Raw genomic sequence first — 20,979 nt, forward strand, 5'->3', positions numbered from 1 at the left:
ATGAAAGGCTAACATTTCATCCTCAACGGGATGGAAATTTGCATTAGGTGATGGCTAATTGGACAATTTATAAGGAACGTGTGGAGGGAAAGCCAAAGCTCCGCCCAGATAAACATCCTGCCAATCAGCTCCTCTGGATTGGGGCGGGGGGGGGGGGGGGGGGGGGGGGGGTGTCATCCACACTCTGGATTGTGAAGCGCTCCAAGTTCCTTTCAATAAAATGGAAAAGAGAGGCTTTGAAGTGTGCAATCAGCTTCGCTAAACTGCATGGAAATGCACAGTGCAGAAATGTGTGTGTAAGTGTGTAATTACGCAGTGGGGGGGCACGTCCAGCTGAGGGGCTGTAGCCACGCCGACGCTTGCGAAAGAGACTTCTGAATACAGCCATCATAGATTATTACCTCCCCCCCCCCCCCCCGCATCCTTTCCCTCCCGAAGGCCATCTCTTGTTCGGGCGACTATTTTCAGAAACTACCCTGAAAGGATCAGCTCAAACACGCCGGACACCGCAGCATTAATTAATCTGATTCTTCAGCCGAAAGCAACAAAGCACGCCGCAATTAGAGGCTGCGTCTGGCCCCCATACAGCTCTGTTTGCATATATTTTTAAATATTTCTTTGACAGGATGACAGAAATCCAGATTAGAGTTTAAAAAAATACATTTAAAACAAGAAAAAGCATAAGAGCACAAAGCAGAGCCCAGAACTAAGGGGTGTTATAAAGAGCCTTTAATGAAGACCCATTAAGAGGATAAAGGACAATCACACTGTACAGCTAAACCCTCTGCGACTTCCTTAAAACTCCACGGCTAAGAACCTTAAATCCAGCACAAGTGTTATAGAGGAACGCCGAGCTCATGGAAGCGAGTGAGCTTGACGGGAAACCTTCACCAGCATACGATCTGTGACACCTTCAAAGGGAGGAGATGAAAGCTGGGGACAGTCATTCCTGGGAGTCACGGGTGTACAGACACATGGGTAACTATGTGACAAGTCCGAGTCTAAGCAGGGGCGTGGTTACTGGGCTACTGGTGGGCCGAGGGTGGGCAGCCAACCCAAACGGATCATCTGTCCATCCAACTGAGGCGTGTAACCAGTCATTGGGACCCCCCCCCCCATAACAACACAGGGATCCCCTATAGAAAGTATTATTCAGTACCACCCCCTTTTCAAAAACCATCACCACCCCAGTCAACAAATTTTACTGTCACTATACCAAGCTTAATTATTACCATCGCATCCTCCGCACCTCCACCCCTCAGTCAACAATCCCCCAAAATTATTGCACTTTGACGTCACAGACGAATTGCCCTCCAGGGAACAAGCCCTAAGATCTCCAACAAAATTCGAACAATGGTGCCCACCCAACATACCCAAATGTTCCCCCCCCCCAGCTCTGCTGAGTCTACTGGTGAACGTCCTGAATACTGAAGAGAACTGAGGATCCCATCATGTGGGTGTAGCTCATTGTTTGGGGGCGGAGAAAGCTGTGGATTGAGAGCTTTTTGACAGAGCTGAAGGTGATCGAAAGCTGCAATCCTTCCAGCAAAGGTCAAAAGCATCCAGCCTCCCATCACTTTGAGGAACAAAGATGACAAGCCATTTATAACATCAGTCAGGGGGACATTCCTCATTCTCCCTCAATCTCCAACAGGCTGTGACGTTCCCCCGGTTTCCCAGATGTGCTGTAGAGACACTCACCTCTTTTTCACCGCAGATGTTGCTGATGATGGAGTTGGAAGCTGGGCTTGCAGAGGGACCCAAAACTGCTACCACACCTTTGGAGACAATCTGGCACACTGCCAGGGGAGGAGAGAGAGGCAGACAGAGGTTTCAGCGCTCGCCTCGCAGGGGATTCACTCGGGGGAGCAAAAATGGCAGCAGCATGTAAAAGAATCCGCTCCGACAACTGGTTGAATGAAACGACGTTGACTGCGCTGAACCCTGAGGCCTGCGCTTCCGGTACCGGGTCCGCTACGACCACAAGAGCCGTGAGGATCCCATTCATAGCGGATCTGCACTTCTGTGCTGGGAGCCAAAAGAGAATTTTATGATGCAATATTTTCCACGCTCAATAAGCTCCCGAAACCACAAGGAGTTCCAACGGGAAATCGATGGGCCACTTTTCTATATAGCGCATATCCGACACGTCTGACTCACTTTTACTCACAGATCACTCTGTCGCGGTCACATGCCCAGACGGTCACGGCCAGGAGAGGCCCATGGGGCGGCGTAAGCAAATGCCTGCTGCAGGAAGTGGGAGGCGAAATCGCGAAGTGGGTGGATTGTGCGAGTGCTATCAAATGACTCAATATGCTGCAATGCATTCTGGGCCCTACCCTCAGCAGACCTCCTCTCCCACCATGAACTGAAGCGACAGAACCTCACCCTATCTGTGTGGAGACGCACACAGTATCATGGACCTGCAGTTTAGCTTTTGCACATATGTGGTACTTCAGTTGTCTTCACCACCCCCCCCCCCAACTCACTACCGCAAACAGCAGCAATTTATTCCTATTCATTGTTTTCCCTATTGAAATTCATCTGCCGACTTCCCGTGTGGGTCAGGCTCCTGTTTACTCTGCACGAGGCCTTCGGAGCGAGACCTCGAGAGGCTCCAGTTAAGGTTTGAGCCGGCATCAATTATGCAAATAATAAATACACTCTCATAATCAACAAATAATAGACACTCAGAGATTGTTTTCCATATTTCGCCTCACCTGACTGGTAATTACCTCACATCGCCCCCTCAGTGCACTGCGTACAACTGCTGTTGTGTGGAAGTACCTGCCCCGTAAACCCCCCATCCTTCCGTCTGGCATCTCTCCATCCTCTCCCATCTATCTGTGAGTCCAGGTCAGTGTTATTATGGCTTTCATTTTTTTATTTAGTTTTTGTTTGCAATTTTCATTAGAAATCCAGTTTAGTGTTAGTAATTGTTCTCTGTGGATTTAATAGTTTTTATTTAAATATATATATATATCTATTTAGTTTTTTTAAGTAGTTTTATTTCTTGGTAAAGAACGCTGTAGGGCTATTTAATGTGTCTGATCTTCAGCGAATCCTACACAGTACACATGTACCACTGGCCTCAAAAGGGACAAAGCGCATTCCAGGTATCTTTAAAGGTCACTTCAAGGCAATGTGCTGGATTGTTTCCTTGAATGATTTCCATTAAGAAGGCAAAATGAAAAACCATTACTTTAGCTAAATGTTATTTAAAACGGTAATGGAAAGTAAAGCAGACTTTTATTTTATTTTGGTTAGTTTTGAAAACGTCTACAGTTTTCGTTTAATTGTATTTTTAATTTTATTTCCTTATTTCATGTTATCCGCAATGGCTTGGCGCCCCATCCTGGGTTGTGCCCTGCCTGGCGCCTGTAGCTTCTGGGATAAGCTCTGGACTCCCACAGCCTCGCATAGGACAAATGGGTATGGAAAAAGGGTGGATGAGTCTCATTCTATTTCAGTTTACAAAAATGTTTTCTCATAGTTGCAGTTATCATTAGCAATAATAACCTGCTTCCAGGAAGACGAGCTTCTGTTTGGAAATGACTGTAGTCTGTGGCTTCTCCAGTACAGACGCCTCACCTCCATGAAGCGAAAAATACATCAGAGCTCGATGCTCTGACCTGCAATCCCCCCCCCTCCGGGTCCCTTCAATTACTCAAAATCATCGTTCTCCTCTCAGAACCTGTCACTTATGCGGAAATCGACCCATCGTTTGCCCCACGAGCAGCCCCCCCCCCCCCCCCCCATCCCTCTGCATACCCTTGACTCACAGGGCTCTCCATTTGTTCAAGCATTTCCGCCTGGAAGCTATTCAGCGTTGTGCGCCGCTGTAACCAATTACAATTAATACAGTAAAAGTACGACAATGCTATATATAATTCCTAAAAAATTGCTTTGAGCATCCAGGGACAGAAGTTAATAACACGACGGAGAGACATGACAGGAGAACAATGAAAAAAAAAACAAAGACAAATGTTCCGTGCAATAAATAAATTAAAAGCTGTTTCAAACACTACCTCCATAATTTCATTTAGAGACTGCAGACCCCGAAGGCAGTGCAGTCTGCAGGTGTTTGGCTTTTCCCCCCTCCCTAAACGCTTTCATTACAGCCGTCAACTGGATGGGATGTCATCTCACCTCACCTGTCCTTTTAACAGTAACCTGACTGCAAAGGGAACGATAACGCTGACCAATAGAATACAGGCTAGGCTGTTCAGCACCGGAGCGCTGACCAATAGAATACAGGCTAGGCTGTTCAGCACCGGAGCGCTGACCAATAGAATACAGGCTAGGCTGTTCAGCACCGGAGCGCTGACCAATAGAATACAGGCTAGGCTGTTCAGCACCGGAGTGCTGACCGATATAACAGAGGCTGGACCAATAGAATTTCTCTACTATCTCCTTAAGCCCATATCCTGTCCCTGATAGTAAGAGACCTTGTGCGTCCTTGATACAGAAGTCCCGGGTTTGAATCCTGTCCTTGACAGAGTAGTCATATGCTCATTGGGCCCTTTGGCAAGGTCCTTAGCCCCCCCCCCCCCCCCAAAATGTTCTATAGGTGCTGGAGAAATGACTTGACCCTGCACTTGAACTGCATGCTTTGTTTTCACCAGTATATATATGTGTGTGTGTGTGTCAACAGAGAGCATGATGGGATATGTGAAAAGAAGCATTTCAATGTAGCTGGATTCTTGCAAATGGCAAATAAAGCACCATTTCATTTCCTGCCCCTCACCCCAACGGAATGGCCCGGAACTTACTGGTCTCCCCGGTCTCGTACTCGCTGTCCCTTAGAAGCTCGAAGATGTCCACTTCCAGCTTGCCCGTGGTGGAGCGGTTGCTGGCTCGGTTGATTCCCTCTTTAGCCAATGTGATGGCCAGCCGCTCCCCCCGGCTGCACTCCATGGGATCATCCAAGATGGCGGCTGAGGAGCACACGGCACAGCAGAGGTACAGCAGAGGCACAGCAGAGGTATAGCAGAGGCACAGAAGAGGTACAGCAGAGGCACAGCATAGGTACAGCAGAGGCACAGCAGCGGTACAGCAGAGGCACAGCAGAGGTATAGCAGAGGTACAGCAGAGGCACAGCAGAGGTATAGCAGAGGCACAGCAGAGGTACAGCATAGGTACAGCAGAGGCACAGCAGCGGTACAGCAGAGGCACAGCAGAAGTATAGCAGAGGCACAGCAGAGGCACAGCAGAGGTACAGCAGAGGCACAGCAGGGGTACAGCAGAGGTACGGCAGAGGCACAGCAGAGGTACAGCAGAGGCACAGCAGAGGTCCAGCAGAGATACAGCAGAGATACAGCAGAGGTACGGCAGAGGCACAGCAGAGGTACAGCAGAGGCACAGCAGAGGTCCAGCAGAGATACAGCAGAGGCACAGCAGAGGTACAGCAGAGGTACAGCAGAGGCACAGCAGAGGTATAGCAGAGGCACAGCAGAGGTACAGCAGAGGTACAGCAGAGGCACAGCACACAATCTCCCTTACGCCAAGTGGCCAAATCGGGAAGCCTCTCAATGGGGTAGCGAATCCATTCTGGTCTATTCGCCACCAGGAATTTTAATATACACTCATAATCCTTTTTCCCTCCAGAGAAAGAAGGAGAACATGAACACTTTTTTGGCACTAATTCATTCATTTCAGGAGCAATTCCAGCAAACAGCCAATTAGCTAATTACCAGCACCTGTTAGCAATAAACAATTCACTGATTCAGATGCTTGGAATGGGGACAAGGTATGTAATAAAGCAATAACACCATCAAATCCATGCATTTATCAACCGCACCGCGTTACAAAATAAAACATAAATGTAATATTCAAGGACTACAGTACAGAATCTAACAATAACATATTTGCATTGCAATGATTTCAGCGTGCCCCTACTAATCTTTGTTTTTCCAAAAAAAAAAATCACATTTCAGGATTTGGATTTGCCAGCTGTACCTTTTCACAGGTTATTTTTTAATACCACCTTGCACATAGAACATCTCTGTAATGATAAATGAAAAAATGATATTGATTGGTGAGAATAAAACATATATAATGTTACATCCTGCTGTAATTTTCAGATCTGGTAACAGTAACACTTCTGGAAGGTACCATTGTGTAAAATGCAAGGGGAGATCATGGATCTCAGGACAGGACCAAATTTGGTGAGAAGTGTCCTTCATTCACCAGCTCCCTCAGAGGCATATGCCCCCCAGCTAAAACCAAACGTCTGTCCTCCCCCCATATTAATGAAGTTCCCTCTCCAGCCTCATCTCATGTGACTCTGTTTCCCTTTTTCACTTCAATCGTGTAAAAGGCGTTAGGCCCGGGTATCGCCCTACTGTTTGAAACAAACCCACTGGCTTAAGTAAAACCCAGCGCCCACAATTTGGCACTTAGGCAGGAGACCGGAAACCCGGGACCTGGCGACCACAGCCAGCACCTCTGTGCATCGGTGGCAGGCAGATATCAGCGCCTACCATGGAGTCAAGGGGCCACAAGTGTGAACGTCACCTGACAGAAGGCCAGTCTGCTCCGCCAATCACGATGGTCCGGGGCTACAGGCCATGCCAACATGGGAATGGGAAGGTCCGTTGGGTACAGGGTTGGGTGGAATCGGGATTAAAAATAGCCCTGGACCTTTGCCCATCGAGGCCCGGCACACATACATACCTACACATACATACCTACACATACATACCTACACATACATACCTACACATACATACCTACACATGCATACCTACACATACATACCTACACATGAATTTTTCAGAGCAAAACAAATCTTGCTGGCCGGCAACCCCTTCAGCCCGCCGAGAAAATGTCCTGTATGCCAGATGGCCAGTCCAGCCTTGTACACAGATGGCAAGGTATCATGCGGCTGAGAGGCCGTCCCGGTGAGGACGCCCCCTGAACAGAGGTGGCCGTTGGAGTGAGAAATGCAGGAGATCCGGCCAGCCCAGGCCCCCCCGCACCGTGCCCGGTGATTGATGCAGAGCTACAGCAAAAAACAAACTCCCTGTCAGCCGCCTCGCCGCCCAATCATATTCAAGCTACTCACACACACAACGGCGCCACGTGAACTTCATTAATTAAACATTTTCATCGCCGATCCGAAAGCTTTCCGGAGATCTATCCATCTTTCGCCCGACGATGTCGTTTCTAAACTGGGTGGGCGGGAGAGAAGAGCACGCTGGCATCCAGGACGAGGGGCGGGCAATTAGCGACAGTTAAAACAGATAACGGCATTATAACGCAATAACCGCTCCTCGGAAATGCAATTATACGTCACGTTGACAAATGTGGCCATTAGGTTTCGGTGGTCAAACGCGGCCGCTGCTCGTTGCCGAACGGGATCGAAAGCCCGTTAATGCCACGAAAGGATAGAAGCCCCCTTCTTAAATTCAGGCTTTCATCATCTTTAATTGGAACTTTTTCATAAATACTTTATGTGATTTTAATCAGCCGCCGGTTTCCGTTGACCGTAACTTTTAAAGTCGGGTTTTATGTTCGGCCTTCCCTATCATATTTATTATCACTTCGGGCTGTTTTTATTGATATCGATGTTGCCGTAACTCAGAAAACCATCACTTCTTTGACAACAGAGGAACTTTCTTTTATATACCTGATATGCCCCCCCTCTACCACCCCCACCACCCCAGTCTTCTCATCTCCGGAAAATAGTTTCTTTGAAAAAGTGGATCCTCTATGTAGTGGGTGAAGCCTGAAGTGCTTCTTCCATTACTGATCCATTTAGAGAGAGTGAGGCTCCCCCGACGGTGGCAGAATTAAAAGCATCTATACTGACGATCACGAGTAAAAGGTTAAAGTGGCATGTTAACACACCTTCCCCAAAAGAGCTACGATGTACAGCAGGATGCAAACAAAGTATAGAGAAACCCTGTGATGTGTAATATAGCAACAAACCTTCATTCATAAATGCTGTCAAGTCATTTCAAGGCAAAACACCATAACTGCGTGATGTATTTTTATCAAAACTGAGTTATGACTGAAATTGTGATTCTTAATCTCATCAAATATCTTAGTTCGTCAATGCTCGGCTTTCCTGAAAACGTCAACATTTACGGAGCTGCTACACACGGGTGGATCGTCCCTTTTCTCATTGTCACTGTCAGCATAAGTATATTATGTTCTGCTTTGAGTTAAATACAAACAAACCTTCTTTGCAGCAGTATATCAAGAAGCCTTCAATTAGCGATGCTGATGTACAGCAGTATACTACAAACTTCTAGTGAGAACTGCCATGAAACAGCAGCCAAAAACAACCAACCATATAAAAGAAGAGGGAACAGCAGAACAGGGCTGTTTAACGGTAGATGGAGATTAGGCTGAGAAGATATGGGCAGGGTCTCAAAGGTACAGGGACAGTGTAGCGATCGTCAAAAAAAGCCACCTGAATTTATATTCAACAGTTAATCAGCCCCGAAATAAAGCATTATTATTGTACGGCTTTACAGACACATGAATCCGGGGAAACATCGTTTTTCAATATTTATAGGAGAGGAGATTTTACTGTAGTAACTCAGGCTGAAGATCATTCTCATGGGTACAACACCTTAGAATTCAAATCAGCATCATTCCAATCTGTGTCGTTAACAAACCATTCGACTTTCTGCTTGGCGATAACAATAAATGGAGCCTGATTATTATCCATCCGTATCCCTTAACTGCGTATCCAGTGCAGGGTTATGGGAAAGCCTGGAGCTGATTCCAGTGAATGGCACTGAATGCCAGTCCATTATAGAGGGCACGCACATACACACAAAATGTGATGTGGACGCAATCCACATGTCTTTGTACTACAAGAAACCCACATACTGAGAACACCATGCATATACTGAGGGCAGAGTGTAGCTCCGAAGGTTATCAGAAGGTTGCTGGTTCAAATCCCAGGCTCAGCAGAATGATTCCACAGCTGGGCCATTCAACAAGGCCCTTAACCTCCAGTTGCTGTAGGGACTGTCTGACTCTGCTTTGTAGGGACTGTCTGACCCGGCTTTCTGAACTGTCATCTGCTAAATAAATATATTGCTAAACAAAACTCACGGCTCTGGAGGTGTGATGTCATTCTTAATGCAGTGGACCGAATCTTTTTCAATCTTTTTCGCAACTGGGGTTAAGGGCCTTTGCTCAAGGACCCAACCAGAAATCACGCTGCTGAGTATGGGGTTAGAACCTGAGGCCTTCTGATAACAGGCACAGTGCCATAACCCGCTGGGCCACAAAGTATCCCGCACCCCCCAAGCATGCTTGCTAGAGGCTGAACAACCAGCACGAGGCTGAACAACCAGCACGAGGCTGGACAACCGGCACGAGGCTGGACAACCGGCACGAGGCTGGACAACCGGCACGAGGCTGAACAACCGGCACGAGGATGAACAACCGGCACGAGGATGAACAACCGGCACGAGGCTGGACAACCGGCACGAGGCTGGACAACCGGCACGAGGCTGGACAACCGGCACGAGGCTGAACAACCGGCACGAGGATGAACAACCGGCACGAGGATGAACAACCGGCACGAGGCTGGACAACCGGCACGAGGCTGAACAACCGGCACGAGGCTGAACAACCGGCACGAGGCTGGACAACCGGCACGAGGCTGAACAACCGGCACGAGGATGAACAACCGGCACGAGGCTGAACAACCGGCACGAGGCTGAACAACCAGCACGAGGCTGGACAACCGGCACGAGGCTGGACAACCAGCACGAGGCTGAACAACCGGCACGAGGCTGGACAACCAGCACGAGGCTGAACAACCAGCACGAGGCTGGACAACCAGCACGAGGCTGGCCAACCAGCACGAGGCTGGACAACCGGCACGAGGCTGGACAAACGGCACGAGGCTGGACAACCGGCACGAGGCTGGCCAACGCTTCCATCTTCCCGCACTTGCAGCCTCCATTGGTGCTGCCTCCCTCACCTTCATTTACATTCTTTCGCATCTGGTCTCTCCCATCCCCCGCCCCCCGCCCCCCAGCCTTCAAGATCAATCAATGCCAAAAGCATTTATCGGCATTTTGGAACCCTCATAGAAAGAGCGGTTTAAGGACTGGTCTTGCAGGATTAGTCTTAGGCCACATGATGCGCCCGGGTCATAGACTAAATGGGACCGTGCAAAACCATCTCCTTTGGCTAAATATATAACAACTAGTCTTATGAGAATGAAAGTAGCAGGGGGTGGTAAAGTGGCTGTGGCAGGAAGGTCACTAGCTCAAATCCCAATGTTAGCAGAGAGATGTTACCATCGGGCCTCTGAGCAAGGCCCAGTTGCTCCAAGGACTGTCTAACTCTGCTGTATATCACCTTAGTTTCTGCTAAATAAATAAAATCTACGATTGCAAATAGTTAATTTTTTTTTTTTATCCATTAGGATGAAAGGACAGAACTTCACACAAACGTGAGAACAATTAAATTTGATGAAAGAGGAGCTAACAGGTACAGAGCTGCAAAAAACAGGACGCCTACACCAGCATAGCAAAAATATCAGTGAGAAGGAGGAGAAAATGAAAATCAAGGAATAGGACGGTTCTGCCGTGAAGTGGAAACACTGGAGTCATTTACTCCAGCCGTTATATTCACAATTGCTATTCATTGCTCTGCTAGCAATAAAACAGATATCTGACACTAATGGTAGGCATTACTCATGCTGTACCTAACTGGTACATTTGAGCAAATTACCTTCTATAAGCCACTACCTCTGCTTTTCAACAAGCTCTTCATCCAAGAGGATGAGGGCCCCTGTTAACTTGCCATTCACCAATGAGTTCTGCTTTTCAGAGCCGTCGTCTAAGGGTAGTTAGTAAAATTACAACAAGTGTTTTAGGGGTCCCTCGTAGCACTAGTGCACTGTGCGGTCTGATTTCCGGCCGCAGCGAGACTAGGCATAGCTGGCAGGTCCCCTGGTGAACACATTTGGATGTTTGCACCGCGGAGGTGCCGGTGACAGAGCCGAGGCTAGCATATTGCCTCCGCCGCTAATGGCAACGGAAACACTGCCAGCATCCCTCGAAGATTAAGATGAGGCATGCTGGCACCGGAGGAAGTCCCAAAATGTGAGGGGAAAAAAAAAAAAAATCAAACCAGTGGGCAGATGGCACGTTTTGTCCGAGGCCATGTTCCGGGGAAGGAGGAATCGCCAGGCGGCAACCGTAAGATAAAACAGCGGCGACTCGCTAATGCAAATGAGAGGCCAGGAGAGGAGCAGGACAGACGTAACGAAACCGGGAACGGGAGGAGCTCACAAAACGATATGTTTACGGAGCGTGTATCCTGCCCTTTCTTTGAAAAATGATCAGTCGTCCATGTCGCCAGAAAGATCAGCGAGGCAGGAAAGCAGCCACCGGCAACTTCGGAGCTTTCAGACCAGACTAATGGAATTTGACGCCTGAGGCAGAGGTTCCACTCCACCCATGTAGTCTGAGAAAGCCGCTACAGGGTATTTTCATCGCTTGATTAAAGAACTCTGGCCAACTTCTCTATTGAGCTGTGACAAGTTATTTCAAGGTTGCTGAAGACGTTCATTGTGGTACATTCATTATGAATTAAAGCGGAGCTTTCTAAAGTCCTTACAGGCGACCTCCTCAAAAGATCTGCTAGGAGTCATTTCTTAGTCTGCATCTCCGTGGAACGTGGCCTTCATATCTTCTGATGTCTTCTATCCTCAACTCATTCAAAGAACTATACATGTTATACAGCATTTTGGATGCCTTCAAGAACAATTTCTAATAAAGCTCTTGAGGTTCACAGCTTCACTGAATGAGTTTCCCTTAACCCTTTTATTACGTTTGTTCATAGTCCCATATGTTCAATGACGGACCAGGAAAACAGATGTTTGTGTGATGGAAATTATTGTCATTGTGAAAACAAAACCCCACTCTGCATAAAACCCCAACCAATCATCCATATCTGCTTATTAAGGTCAAGGTTGCCTAAAGCATATTCAGGAAGCACAGAGTATGAGGCAGGGGATACTCAGGACCGGATGTCGGTCAGATGCAAAGCACAAAGTCCAACAGCGTGGGCGATTTAGCACTTCCAAGTCAGCCAGCCACTTTAGCAGGATCGCTGAGCATACATTGGAAAGCCACACAGGAATTTACGGTAACACTTTACTTACAGCAGTCATCATAATGCATTATAGATACCTTCATAATGCATTATAATACATTCATAAAGTATTATCACAATTATCACAGCTATAACTATTTACAAAAAGGCATAATACATTATAGCCATGTTTATTATGCATTATGAATGCTTTATGAAGCTCTCATCTATAATGCATTATAGATACATAATGATATATTATGGTTAGTATAAGAATTAAGGATGATTTATATTGCATTAGGAAGGTATCTATGGTGTATTATACTGTAGATGAAAACTACATAGAGCATTCATAATAATAATAAACGTGGCTATAATGTGTTGTGCATTTTTATAAAGAGTTATAGCTGTGTTTATAATGCATTATGAAGGTATCTATAATGTGTTATACATGACTGCATTAAGTAAAGTGTTACAGAATTTACTGACAATAATAAAATAATGACCAGGAAGAAAGATTTATCTTGAAATTATTGGCTGACCTTCTGAGCTTCAAAGCCCTCTGGAGAGAAGCTTCGTAATATATAAGCTTTTATAATATGACAGCTTTCAAAATATCAGCATGGAAAATTACTTCATATTACTATTTATGCTGCCACTGTTTATCTCTGGAGACAGAGAATGTTACACAGAGTTAATCTGAGAAGCTTTCCAATCATAATTTTTGTTTACCGACGTTCCATTAAAGCTCAGTGGATCACTCTTCCGGGGCATTCCGGTGGCGAGCAGAAGGCAGGTCCTGTTCGAACAATGGGGCCGACATAGACTAAGTGACAGGGAACTCAGAAATCAGACAGCGACGCTTGAGAAGAACTGTGGGAACCTTCCAAAGCTTCTAAGGATTCTAGAAGGCTAACATGGCAATCAGCGAACACAATTCCGTAAAGGGTTACGCCAGGTTTGAAATTGCTGGTTGTAAAAAGAAACTGGTGATTTGCAGATGGGACACGCATTATCATTGTCTCGGAAATGCTGCATGGACCGTTTTACTTTTCCCCGGCAAAAATCTGCAAATTACAGGTTTAAAACAAAGCCAAATAAGGAATGCAATACTTGGTCAGGAGATTTGCTGCAATCTGCAACCAGGGAAGGTTTTCTTACAAGGGTATAAGGATTCAGAAATTGGAAATTGTTTAGCTAAGGCAGTATTTTAGTAAACAACATTCAGCCAGGGAACGTCGCTGACTGAGAACACTGGATACACAAGTGGACTGTCAGCAGGACGAACAAAGAAAATGAATTAGAGAGGTCAATAAAAGTCCGGCTTTTTTTAACTGTGTGGTTTTCATGAGATAAAAGAGCCATCCTTCAGAGGCCACGGTGAAGGCAGAAAATTGTAAAATTGCCGTTAATTTGCAATGTCTGTCCCTTCCAGTCAAATACAGCACCACTTATATATGATCTAAACTGCCAAGCGAGAGCCTCGCTGATCAGCAGCACGTGCCACATACTATAGCTAACACTGATAGCATGCCAAGCAGCCAAGGGTGGATGACGGAGTGATGAATTAATGGGCGGATAGATAGATGGATAGATTAAGATTAAGATTGACTTTATTAACCCCAGGGGGAAATTCTGGAGCATACAGCAGCGAGAACATAATTCACAGTCGAACATACAGTGCAAGACAAATGAGGTGAACAGACAGAAGCACATGCTGCAAAGTAAACGCAGTGGACACAGATTTTAAAAGTGCAGCGTACGCAAATAAAACGTGAAAAACCCAAATAGTGGGTAAGAATTTACATTAACTGCACCTTCAAAATGCATTCATAAAGCATTCATAGAATATTCATAAGTACCTTAATAGCTATAATATACATTAATAGCAAACACTGTATGATAATAACAGACGTTGTAATCATATAATACATTATGAATGCATTATGAAGGTGCACTGAATGTTTCATGAATGCAAAATGAATCCATTACCAAGATGCAATTAATGCAAAGTGTTACCAAATATTGTGGTACTAGAAACAGAGAGAGAGAGAGACAGACAGATAGATAGATAGATAGACAGACAGACATACATACATACATACATACATAAAGACAGACAAATAGATAGATAGACAGACAGGCAGATAGTCAAGTAGACAGACAGACAGACAGACAGACAGACAGACAGACAGACAGACAGACAGACAGATAGATAGATAGATAGATAGATAGATAGATAGATAGATAGATAGATAGATAGATAGATAGATTATACATGCTTGATGAGGGTAGTTTGGGCCACTTAGAGACCTTCTTCTTTTGGTTTCCATGTGCGTCACCATGGGTCAGTCATAACAAACATGTCTCACACAAAGAGAACAAACATGTCTTACACAAAGAGGCCCATTACTCAGCCTGACACTTCGTCATCACCAGCAGACCAAGGCCCAGGGGACTCTTAGTTTTGTCAGCGAATCATGAACAACTTAAACTAATAGTGTTCCTATTTATAAGTAGCAAAGGGGCTACATTAAAGAAGAGCTTTACCTGTGCTTAGCTTGAAAGCCCTTCCCACTGAAAATTACCAGCAATTCCATCTCTTAGGGTGACAGAGTTATGAAGGAGGGTCCATTAAGGGAACAAAGACAATAATTTCCATCTCGTCAGCGCCCGCTTGTCACATATTGCACTCTGCCTCCAACACACACGAAAATAAAGTATTCACATTAAGGGCTACAAAGGAAAAGTTCCCCTTCCTTGCCCTGCACACTGTAGCTATCGCGATACACTGACACCCCAAAGATACGCTGTCGGGTTGGATTAAAGATAAACAGTGAAACTTTTTGTCTTCTTTTCCTGTAGAACATAATGTAAGATTGAAATGGGATTCATTTTGCGATTCAGCCTCATAGCCGCTGTCCCCCCCTTAAGCCCCAGTGAGGAACGCGGGTATTTTATTACTCCCTGTCACTGAGGATTATAGCGGCAGCACAGCACGAGGGCCCCCCCCAGCTTCTCATGTCTTCACCAAAGACTGAACCTGAAAATCGGTATTGACAGACCACCAGAGAGAGAGGACGCATCCCTTCAGCTCATGGGAGTTTTACTTATGCAAAAATGTTCTGAAGACAGGAGGAAAAATGACTGGTTCAGAGAGATAACCAATGAGATTGTAGAGGAGGTGGGACCAACAAATCAGATGTCTTGAATTTTTCATTCTGCCCTTAGAACATTTTTGTGGAGGTAAAACTGTCACAACCTCCCCTTTAAACCCTAGGAAGAGACACCACTTCCAGGGAAACAGGTTTTGCTACAAGGTGAATATTCCCAGCAACATACACATTGGATATTGCATTTATTTATCTAATATCCAAACAATGTAGCTTGGAATATCCAATGTGGCATACTTTTTTTTGGGAAAGCAGGATTAGACAATCCCTGGAGCAAATGGGGATTAAGGGCCTTGATCAAGGGCTCAACGGTAACATCGCTCTGCTAACCCTGGGATTTGACCCAACGACCTTCTGATCACAGGCACGACGCCCTAATTCACTGAGCCACACACCATCAGGAAGGTCGAGATAAGACCCGGCCCAGTCGGCGTCATTCGACTAATCGCCACCCCCACTGCGAGCAATTAGCCAAAGCTCAAGGCGAGAGCGAATGTCGTGTGGAGGAACCCCACAGCTGCCCTTGCCAAACACATACCCTGCCGGTACTTTAGCGAATACCATCCCCGTATAACTGCACAATGTTCTAAAAATCTGTAAATTAGCGAGTGTAGAAAAGGCAAGAATACTAAGTGGCCATTGAGAGGAGACTTACTGGGAGGCAATCCCACACTCAGAATGGGGCGAGACCCCACAACTTGCATTGCAATTGTAGGATTTTTTTAAGGTGGCGAGCAAAAGAGAGGCCATATTTCATACACAGGGGCCAAGCTTATCATTGCTGAGTGACAGGGGAGGGGGACAACCAGCTTTCAGTCGGGGCCCACGTAGCCCCACACCTGTCCACTTGAGTGCCTGCCTTGAGCGTGAGACATTCTGCCCTCAATTTCTTGTTTTCCTTTTTTACACTTTAAACACTTACAGTCAAGCAAAGAATTCTGAGAGAACTGGAATTAAGAACCAGCCCCCACCCCCACTCCATCCACCCCCTTGCAAATGAAGAGTTTCATTTAAGGACTTCAGTCACTGGACTGCTTGCCTTTTGCCTTTTTAAAAATAAATGCATAAACATACATTTCTGAAATGGCGTGGTTTTCTTCCGTAGATGCCGGGCTGCTAAGGAAGGTGGAGGAGAGCGTTGGCCCCCATGCATGATGGGAAAGCCAAGAGGGAGACGAGGGGAAGTGGTACCCCCAGCGTGCCCAAAAGGCAGCGCAGAAACAGAGCCTCCCCCCCAGACAGGCACGCAGGAGACGGGGATCGATAGTAATGAAAAGGGAGGGAAAAAAGCCAAAGGGAGGGAATTACTGAGAACTGAATTCTCAAGAATCTGCATTAGGGCCATTACTTGGAAAAGTCCCTGCTGTTGTACCCATTGACACTCTCGGGGGTGGGTCACCTACATTTACCTCACCCTCTGCTATGCTGGGGACGTAATAAAAGAAACATTTAAGGAGCGTTTGAGTCCAAACCACAGGTGACGTAAACATGCCGAGAGGGTTTACAGAGACTGGGTCATCCTGTGATCTCCTTCACTCATGCTGTTGTGACACACTGGAAGTGCAGGGCATTATGGGCCAAAGGCCTGGGAAGGGGGGGGTTGAAACTGCGGGTGACTTTTGCTAACCAGGCTCAGGTCAGGCGGTGGGCGAATTACGCCGCATTAACGAGATTAATGCATCAAACACTTGTTCACCTCTCCCCACTGGACCCATTTATCGCTGTGAAAGAGCAAGTTTCCATGCCTCACCTAAACGCAACCCCCCCCCCCCCACCTCCCCCCACCACCGTACTAAAATATTTCTGACGTGGAAGCCAAACAAGAACGGCAGCGCAGACAAGGTAGTGAAGCAGTGCTTGCGAACCCTGGCTTCAAACTCACGGCTTATTTCTGTGCTCCCTTCAAACGACGGTCGAAGGCATTGTGCTTCAAAGCCGCTTCACGGAAGACTGACTTACTTCTGAAGTTTCGCATTTTGTGTGTTAGGATTAGATTAATAATAATAATAATGATAATAAAGCGTCTCACTGCAACAGCTACGGTGTTGGCAGGGATTGAAGCCACAAATCCGAAAATGGCCCACCGAAGCCCCACAATACGCTGACTCCATAACAGAAACATTATTGACAGTCATAGAACAGTACACAATGTATGGAGTCTACGGATTAATAGGAGATTCGACATGTTTTTTTATTGATATAAGGGGCTTTAAAATATCCGCCGCTCTGTTGCACTTGCACGAGCTGTAACTTGGGTAACTTGCTCTGTCAACACAGGGATACCAAGACTAACAGTAGGATCACGGTCGACAGAAAGAGATGAAAGTCGCTACTCCTTCCTTGAAGTTGGCTACAGAAGGGGCTCGTAATTAGGAGTCTCCCGACTCCGCAGAGCCGAAATGGATTCTCCCTTTCATCACTTCGGCTGCGGTGTCCTAAGTGAGGTGGTTTGTGAGGTGAAGGTCCACGGCAAACCTGAGACCGAGGCCCTTTTAGGAAAGATGCAAGTGTTAAGACACCCAACCATATCCATATTAACAGGGTGACAGGCTGAATCGGGGTTAGCTGGGCTTCATTACCTTAGTTGATTGGTCAGTATGGGACTAGTATTCAATAGCCACAGAGTACCATGCAACCCCCCCCCCACCAGCCTACCACCTGCTTGCTTTGTTTGTAATGAGGTCCCTGTCTCTACTCATAGCGGAATGGGCACTGGGGATGGAAGTGCGGCACGCAGCCACGACAGGACCCAGAAGAACAGTGCACTGAGCATCACCTTAGCGCCTTAACGCTTATGGAAAATCTCCTTCAGCAGATGTGTGCGCATCCATAAAAAAGACAGCAGGGGCTATTCTGCGTAAGAGAACGGTGCAGGAATTTGGGCGCGAGACGTAGCATAACCCTGCAGGGTGCCTATTTCCCACACCAGCTCCCCAGAAAGGCTTCAGCAACATTCTTGAAGGTGTAGCTCAGTGGTCTGTGGCTGTGGATTAGGACTATTACTAGAAAGTCACTCGTTCTAATCCCATGGTAGGCAGAGTGATATCAGCACTGGGCCCTTGAGCAAGGCTCTTAACCCTAAATGTTCCAGAGACTGGATGACCCTGCTCTTTGCAATGTATATCATTTTGAATTAAAGTATAATCTAAATAGGTGTAAATGTACACAATTACCTCTCAAACCATATAAAAATACAGTAGACTATTACTACAATATTTACTGCTCATTATCATCCTTCCCAGTGCCCAAGTGCCCAAAATGAAGTCCGCTTATTATTAGATACCCAACATATTTCAAGGAAATGTCAGTTTATGCATGTAAACAAGATCTGTGATGCTTTCAAGCTGAAGCTATACACCATAATCTTTTCCCTCCGTGAAGAACAAGCAGCCGCATTTTGAGGGAGCCGACTTCGATTTACCGGGTCCTTTGATCTGTGGGTCACAGGGTGCCATTCTATGGAAGAGCAGCTGGCATATTCCCAATCGATTCCGCCCTCTGGCATCTGAGTCCTGCCTTGCCCCTCCCACGCATGCCCCAGTCTGACACCGCGCCGCGCTCTCCGGCTGTTAGTGTAGGTTAACGGGCTTGACATTGTGCCTAACCTGTATGTGGTCTGCTACACGTTGACCGTAAGAGTTTTCTGGGATGTCCGATTATCATAAAGCTATAGCAGTCTCCTCTTCGGGAAATCCGGAATCCTGGCACGCGTGCAGCGGAGCTTAATGAAACCTTTATCAGCAACATCTGACAGGAACAGCGTGGGATGCATGATTAAGCTAAAGCCACATAAAAGAAAGATGCTCGCTAAGTGACAGTGACATACCTGTCTGAACAGGAACAGTGCTAAGTTCAGCGATTGCCTTTTGCCGGGAAATCCGCAAATTACAGCTGAAGAGGCATTTCTCCTTTGTTCTGTTACATGCCAAACACAAGTAAGTAATGGATTTCAGCGATTTCCCAGAATTCATTGGGTTGTTCAGTTTTGTCTCAACGATTCCCCAGCAACAAGTTCCATAAAATCAAAGAGTCTTCATCCGTGCAGCTCTCTACCATCACCTAGCATTGCATCAACCTTCCGTTCGTGTTGATCCTCATGCATCCTCATGAATATCTCTCACGTCTCAAACTTTCATCATACTCCTTGATCGCAGTCCCTTGGCCAGCGGACCACCCTGTAATGATGTCGCCTGGCCTCCGTGTTGACCGCCAAAGCCGTGCCCGACCGACTCGAGTCCAGCAGAGATCCCCTGGGTTTCATTAGGCTCAAGCCTGCAGACCTCCAGCCCTAGAAGATTGCTGGTCCAGCAGGTTATTACTGCCTTATTTCCGTACCCCGTCCTTCCGGGGGAGTGAGGAATAACTGATTGGAAACCAGTCAAGTCTCGTTTTGGATTCATTGGCCCTCCGGGACTGGAAATTGAATGAAAATTTGCCCCTCATTGCACCTCCAGGCCCAAAGTAGAAGGCAGGATGATCGTCTTCACCCCAGTGCTTGACAGACTAGCCTCTCTCAAGCTAAACCTGCTTTATTTCCAGCTAGCGGCTAACTAGCATGAACAGCTGCCCTTCTTGTCTTAGGTACCCCCCCCCCCCCCCCCCCCATGACGAGACCACAGAATTGCTGTTGAAATGTTCCCCCCATTAAACCTGCAGATGTAATCTCAGCACAAGGCCGACGTCTTGCTCTGGGCAGCCGCGGTGCCGTCGAAAACGGATCAAAACCGGTTCGGCGAAAGGCCAAAATGAAAAGCTAATATTTAAAGAACGACATGGCTGTGTCTGCCTCCTCCCCCCACCCCCTGCCCCGTGCTCCTCCCATGGTGGCTTGACTCTCCACCTCGCCCCCGGTGATGTAGATAACGTCCAATCCCAGAGCTGCCGAATGGAGTAGGTGAACTGAGGGGCAACGCTGCATAGAGAATCACGCGGCAGCCAGGGCTAAAGGATGACCTGCACTCAGTGCTAAGTGCCTTGTTCCCAACACACGAAACAAAAAAACAAGCGAACAAACAATAAAAATTTCAAACAAAAAGGGCACTTACAACGTGACATCTAAATCCATGGGTCATCTCCAGAGCTATCTGGTTTGCGTTACGCCCTCGCCAGAGGAATCCAAAGCCATACACCTGTCAAGTCACAGTAGATACATGGTTTACTAGGAATTCCAGAAATCCTGCGTACAGGGAGGAGGAGCTGGGAAGGTGAGAGATATAAAAGCCAGAAGCGGAGGCTGACCTTGCTGTAGAATCACGTACATTTCACCTTAAAACAGATTCACTCATCATCCACTCAACCAGAAAATCCTGACAAATCTCACAAACACCCATTGTGGATATTCGACTAGGAAATTATTTGTATGGTTATTTATTTATTTTTTTCAACCTGTTCCAGTTTTTGAGGGCTGGATTCATGATTTAAAATAAAAAAAATCAATATCAAATAAAAAAAAAGTGAAATGACACTTTGGGATTTGAACTGGAACCCTTCTGAACACAGAGACAACTCGCTGAGTCATACAGCACCCCGAACATATTCAGTGCAAACAGAAAGCGCAAAGGATTGTGGGTTTCAATGACCCTTGGCTAAATGAGAGAAGACAGCCAAGACCAGATTCCCAGACTCTCCGTCGATATACACAGATTGCTATGAAACAGCTATATACAGTCTGCTGACTGGAAACCTTGATGTTAAAGATAAGGTGATTATTGGATAAGGTGATCCAGGA

The 20,979-nt window shown here is 46.5% G+C and overlaps 1 protein-coding gene across 1 annotated transcript in view; it reads right to left on the reverse strand.

Moving 5' to 3' along the window:
- LOC125712727 (glutamate receptor ionotropic, kainate 4-like) overlaps positions 1-20,979 on the reverse strand; it is a 216,649-nt gene that overhangs the window by 78,814 nt on the left and 116,856 nt on the right. Inside the window, exons 4-5 of the mRNA XM_048983114.1 lie at positions 4,773-4,937; positions 1,702-1,799 (exon numbers count right to left, since the gene is read on the reverse strand). Of these exons, the coding sequence (XP_048839071.1) occupies positions 1,702-1,799; positions 4,773-4,937 (263 nt within the window). The remainder of the gene's footprint in view (positions 1-1,701; positions 1,800-4,772; positions 4,938-20,979) is intronic.

This window comes from Brienomyrus brachyistius, chromosome 18 (assembly GCF_023856365.1).
Source record: "Brienomyrus brachyistius isolate T26 chromosome 18, BBRACH_0.4, whole genome shotgun sequence".
In the NCBI taxonomy this organism is placed as follows: Eukaryota; Metazoa; Chordata; class Actinopteri; order Osteoglossiformes; family Mormyridae; genus Brienomyrus; species Brienomyrus brachyistius.